This window comes from Lontra canadensis, unplaced genomic scaffold (assembly GCF_010015895.1).
Source record: "Lontra canadensis isolate GAN:19392208 unplaced genomic scaffold, GSC_riverotter_1.0 scaffold92, whole genome shotgun sequence".
NCBI classification, from domain to species: domain Eukaryota; kingdom Metazoa; phylum Chordata; class Mammalia; order Carnivora; family Mustelidae; genus Lontra; species Lontra canadensis.
In genome coordinates this window covers 2,294,416-2,300,814 of record NW_022631086.1, presented here as the reverse complement: position 1 = coordinate 2,300,814, position 6,399 = coordinate 2,294,416, and the positions used below count along the sequence as shown (strand labels likewise).

General features: G+C 37.8%; 1 protein-coding gene across 1 annotated transcript in view; it reads right to left on the bottom strand.

The window, feature by feature from the left end:
- Positions 1 to 346: 346 nt before the first annotated feature.
- MYCT1 (MYC target 1) overlaps positions 347 to 6,399 on the bottom strand; it is a 25,487-nt gene continuing 19,434 nt past the window's right edge. Inside the window, 1 exon segment of the mRNA XM_032836349.1 lies at positions 347 to 965. Within this exon segment, the coding sequence (XP_032692240.1) occupies positions 454 to 965 (512 nt within the window). The 3' untranslated portion in view covers positions 347 to 453.

The window sequence follows — 6,399 nt, the reverse complement described above, 5'->3', positions numbered from 1 at the left end:
TTAGGATAGGTTTATTTTTAAAAAGTGACAGTGATTTTTTTCCCTTTATAGTCACATCGGGCAGTGAATGAGGATTGTAAACCACAAATATCTGAAGTTTTAATTATTTTAGTCTAAAATATATATATATGTGTGTGTATACACACACACACATATATATTCTGTATCACAGCTGAGTCTTAGGTAAGAATCACTGTCTTTAATAACCGCGTTGAGTACAAAATACATAAATAGATAACTTTGGAAAATATTACTATTTTGTGAGTCCCAAGGAAGGAAAACACGCATTCAAAGAAACTATGATTTACATTGTAACGTCCAACTTCTGGAGCATTAACTCAGCTTGGCAACTCATTATCTGTTTGGGCCACGCCCTCAAAATCCCGTTCAGCCTGGTTGTAATTTTGTGTCAGTAAAAGGCAAGTAAAGGAAGAAACAAACAACAGCAGGTCCTCAGGAATCTGGGAACGCCTTTATAATTGACTCATAGGCAGGTGGAGGCGGGGTGGAAAAGCCCATTCGAAGACTGTGACTGGACCAGTGGAAATCAGGGCGGCCCAGACTGTGCGAAGGGCTGATGGCGGGAACCGTGCTGCGGGAGGGCAGAGTCATCAGCTGACTGTCCGTTTCCACTGGAAGTGGGGGACTTTGCAGAAAGGGATGGAAAGTGGAAGCCCGGAAGCTTGATTTTCTTGGAAAGGAATTCGCTTGTTCCAGGGAAGCTTGTCGCTGGAAGGTGAGACTGGCCAGGCTGAGGTTACTCCGTCGTTCACAGCCACTGTGGCGGTAAAATCCAGTTCTGCTGAGGCCGTGGTGGTACGAGGACCTTGATCGCCGACTGGAGCTCCACTGTGAGATGGGGGCGCTGGCTCTTCTTCGAGACAAACAAACAAACAGAGCCCAGATAAATCCTGCGATGACGAGCACAATTGCAATGGACACTGTGAAGGACGTTATGACATCCTCTGAAACAAACAAGCAAAAAAAAAAAAAAAAGAAAGAAAAAATCAAATAGGTAATTTAATTTGTAAATAGGCGTTCAATGAAAACCACAAGGCAAAACACAAATAGTAACTTTGGAACGTGTCATCAACTGAAACATTCTGAATTAGGGAAATAAAAGACAGTACTAGATGCATATGAATATCAGCTGATATGTTTTCATTTTTTAAAGCAAAATGATATAAAATGACATGTTTAGTAGTGGCATTCCCGTTGCTTATGCTATTTTCTCACCTAAAGAAATAAATAATAAAAATAGTCTTTTCTTTAAAGGCTGTTCTTTAGTTCATACATTTTTTATACGGCTGCAAATACAGTCCACAGATTATTTCCTTTTGAGTTACAGCGGTAACAATGCGCCAGAAATAGATAAAGGATTTTGTAGTCAAATTGGACTTTGCTTTTTCCTGTCTGCTTTCATCGACCCCAGTGATGTCTTCCACCTGTGGGCTTCATGATGTCTCACTTCCTGTCCTCCTTCTGAGAAGGAAGTGATGAGCTAGAACCATCTGGTTGGCTGACTGATTTATGTTTGATTTCCTGAGCTCCGGGACTGTACCCTGTATCTCTGACTCACTGATGACATGACCTATGCAGACTCCTGTGCTCTTTCTTGGACCACCAGTTCCAGGTCATGCTGCTGTCATGCCCTCACTGTGCTAACGAAATTTTTATCTCCTGAATCCATAGAATCTCTTCTATCCATCAGTATCCTTCAATTCACAGAACTTGTACTTGTCCGGATTTCCTGTTCAGGGGTAGGGGAGTTGTTTTTCCAAAATGGAAATTCTACTTTACTGCTTCTTGTGAACTGAAAGCATATTTTTGAGAAAAGCTTCATAGCAGAGCCACTGCTCTGAATGTAAAGAAACTCTGAATGTAAAGAAAACCCCTTCAGCCTTATCATTCACCACATTTCCCTACCCTCCACTCCATGATCTAACCCACTATCCCAAAGCCTGCCTTCTTCTCTGAAGCTCTGTCCTTTTCCACCTATTTTTCTTTCTGCCTAGACATGAGTTTTAAATTTCTTTCTAAAGGGGTGACTGGGTGGTTCAGTGGGTTAAGCCTCTGCCATCGGCTCAGGTCACGATCCCAGAGTCCTGGGATTGAGCCCCGCATCGGGCTCTCTGCTCAGCAGGGAGCCTGCTTCCCCCTCTCTCTCTGCCTGCTTCTCTGCCTACTTGTGATCTCTCTCTCTCTCTCTCTGTCAAATAATAAATAAAATCTTTAAAAATAAATAAATAAATAAATTTCTGAAAAACCTATTTTTCAAGATTCATTTCAAGTACTGCTTTTTGGATAAGGACTCAAGTTTCTGTCTTCTGTCTTCTAGTTACTGTTAAGAGGGAAGCTGTCTTATCTAATTGGTCATCTAGGGATTCTGCACGGAGATGACCATGGACTGGAAATTAGCTAAGCCGGGTTTTGAGAGTGTGAAAATAAGAGAAGGGATACAAGTGCTTTGAAGTTCCTCCCATCAGGAGGTAGAGTCTATTTCCTACCCCTCAAAGCTGGGCCAGCTTCACCCCTTGCTTTGGCCAGTAGGATGGGATGGACATGAAACTGCAAAATGAAGACTAAGCTTCAAGGGGTCTTTCAGCTTCTGTCCTCGATGTTCTTGGAAGCCCTGTAACTGCCAGGCATCTGAACAAGCCCAGCCTACTGATGACGAGAGACACATTGGACCAGTTACCACTATTGCCCTGGCCAAGAGCCTGCTACCTCCAAACACATGAAAGGGTCATCCTAGATAACTCACTTGTTAGTTAACCAAACAACTGACTGTGACCCATGAGGGAAAACCAGTAGAAAACCTATTAAGCTGATCCCAGTCCAAACTCCTGACCCACAGAATTGTGAACTAAATAAATTATATTTTTAAGCTACTATGTTTGGGGGTACATGGTTACCCAGAAAAAGCTAACCAATTCAGAGTTCTCAAGTCAGCTTTATTGCTAACATATAGTGTGATATTTAGGAAATTTGTTTGGACTCCTTAGTTTTTAAATTAGAAAGTTAGATTTTATGAGTACCAAGGGTTGTTTTTTTTTTCAGTTTTTTGTTGTAATCTAGGGTAATATATAGAAAATCTCTAATACAGAAATAGCAAAACCAACCAATGTTAATAAATACATATCTTAGGGGAGGAAAAGTGAGCCATAATTTTACTTCATTTAATTATAGTATAATGCAATTTATGAGACCAAACAATCATACATAAGAAAAATCTTTGCTCCTTAATATTAGTATATATTTGGTGTTCCTACACTTTATATTGTCGCATTTATCTCCTGTGTCCAGACTATGTATGTTTTGTTCTACTTTCACAAATACTTATATCAAATTCCTCTGAAACAGTTGATTATATCAAATCTAAACAATAAATTTTTTACAATAGGGAGATGACTTCCTAATTACAAGATGACTTAGAACAGTTCTCCTAAACCAATTACTGTCCTTCCAAAATGTGTCTCATAAAAATAATATTGACTCAGCCTTCAAATGCAACCTCTTGCAACAGGCTTTATCTGGAAAAAGCAAATAAAGAATTAATACAGTCAGAAACTAAAATAAGACTTATTGGTTACATAGTAACATTCAAATTTAACTTGTAACTATCAGTGCTCCAAATATTTGGAAACTAAAAAGGAAGTTGTAGGAATTTTGGATTGCCAAGACAATGTCAACCATGTAAATCAGGATTTCCCAATATTTCTTCTGAAAACAAGATGCACGAATAGAACTATACAAAACCCAGGTCTTTAGCATAATTAGAAGACAAAGAACATCCAAATTTCACATTACCTAAAAAGTAAACTGATAAAACAGGTACCAGTACATTCTCCCCCATGCTTCTACTTCAAGTATTCACTGAGAGGAATGACAATTTCAGAAAAAGTGTGAATATAATGAAAACATATTCTGTTCTCTGAAGGCAACCACTATAGTAAAGTGACTTATAGATGTACAAGGAACATGAGGAAGCAGGCTTGGAAAGTAATCCTTCCCTGAGGAAGAAGAGGATAAAGTGTGCAGTCAAAAGATTACATCATGTAGGATTCCATTTACAGGAAATGTCCAGAATGAGGAAAACTATGGCAAAAGCAGATTAGTGATTGCCTAGGGCAGGCGGTTGGGATGGAAGGGAATGGGAGGGGTTGCTAACAGCCAGAGGTTTCCTTTTGAAGGATAGAATGTTCTCAAATTAGATGGGTGTGATGGTCACATAACTCTGTGACTATAAAAAAAACATTTAATCATACCCTTTAAATGGGTGAATTACATAAGATGCACGAATTATGTCTCAATAAAGGCGAATTATGTCTCAATAAAAATAAATTATGTTTTTCTGTTAAAAAGAAAAGGAAAGGTGCATTTTGGAAAACACATAATGAAGAAGAGAAGAGGGGAAAATGAAGGGAAAATTTAGGTTCTTTCAAGATAAAAAAAAATTAGGAAAAAAGGACACTAATTCCTCCCCACCTCCTTCCTTTAAAAATAAAAGTCCACCAATAAAAACATACCCTGTTGCACTGAGGAAAGAAGGAACCTGAATGATTCCTGGGACTTTGACATGGGCAGGCGAGAGTGGATAATAGTATCATTCATCCAAACCGGGAAGAAATGTCAGGTTATGGAACAAGGCGAAGTTGGTATTGGAAGATGCTAAACTTGAATGCCCTTGAGATACTCACTTGGAATTAGGGTTACATAAATATGGAGCTTAAAGAGAAGCAGAATTGGGACTCTCCGTGCTGCAGGAGACTTGCTGCCATCCATGGAAAGCACTTTGACTAAAAGTAAGAGTGCATTTATAGAAGTGAGTTGAGAATAGACTTCCAGGAAAATCACAGTTTAACAGGTGGCAGAAGTAAAAAAGGAAACAAAAAAGGACAAATTTGGAAGGTTTGAGGACACAAAAAAATATGCTAGCACTGAATCAAAGAAGAGAATTTTAGGTCTAAGTAATTACTGGCTACATGCCCCAGGGACATTTATCTATTCATTTGTTTAACATATAAAGCACCCACTAGTTACCAAGTAATGCTAAGTTTATAGGCAAGTCTTAGCTTTGGTGGAGTTTTCTACATTCTATAAGACTTCCGTATAGTCTTATATAGACTTACATAGATTAATCTGTAAGATAAGAAAAATGTCCTTGAAGCCTGAAGTGAGGGCACTGTGGGCCACAATGCCCAGAGCAGATTGAGGTCAGATGATGGAAAGTCATGAGTGCCTCTCCAGAAAGTTCAGTCTCTCTACTCAGTCAAGACAAGCAAAAAAGAGGGTTAAATAAAGTGACCCATTAGGAAGGACAGAATATAGAGCTAGTAGCAATAAATGAGATAGACCCAGGCCCAGAGCAGGGTGAAAACAAGTGTGGACATGCCTGCCATGATTCAGATAGGCAATAGTGGTAATGACTTAGTCTGGAAAGTGACAGTAAGAATAGGAAGGGAAAAACTTGGTCATGAGAGACCCAAAGTCAAAAGAATCTAAAAATTATTCCAAAGTATTATACCCTCTAATGCACTAGAAATAAGACATGGTCGGGGGGGGAGTGGGGTTGTAAACTGAGGTATAGAGGATTTTGCTCCTAAGATCTCAATTATGATGTTATATTCTAGCAGTAACTTGATAATCAGATCATAATGTTTTAGGAAGGGTTAAGTATCTGCTCACTTTATGATATTTATATACCTTTACTACTTTATGTAAGTTTATGAGAGAATAGAGTTGCTCAAATTTTTATTTGTATTGTGATCATTAACATTAAATTTCCATTAAGATTTGGTCACTTGTAATGGCTACATAAATTCTATACTTCACTGAAAAATGTTTTAGTTGCTCTAGAAAATAAATAAAAATCATGAACTACTCAAATATTTCATAGAACTAAGTCCTTCGTCTTCTTTTCAAATGAGTCCAGGCAATTTACAAAATTCGGCACTTTGGTTTAGAAAATAAACTAATTTTACCTGACTTCGGTGAGTTTTTGGCAATCTTTGTTTCTGTGAGGTATATTGCATATAATTTGAATAATTCCTCATTGTGTGCTTTTAAGTGGTGAGTCATTCTTGGAAAAGTTTATTTATAATTTATACCCCAGAGAAACCATGAGTTAATTATGATGAGAAACACTTGAATCAAAGAATCTGAACAAAATCACTCAGAAATGTTATCTTCCTATTTAGAATAATGAATGAATAATAAACTCCGGTTCATCTAGATGTTGTACTTTTGAATAGGAAAATAATGCATTAGGTAGAGACCTAGTAGGTAAACTATAAGTTCCTTCTAAATTTGGACCAAATTTAAAACTCCAGAAAGTTTGAATCAAAGCTTTAGGAAAATTTTGATATTTGGAAGAATATAATTTATATAAATATTTAT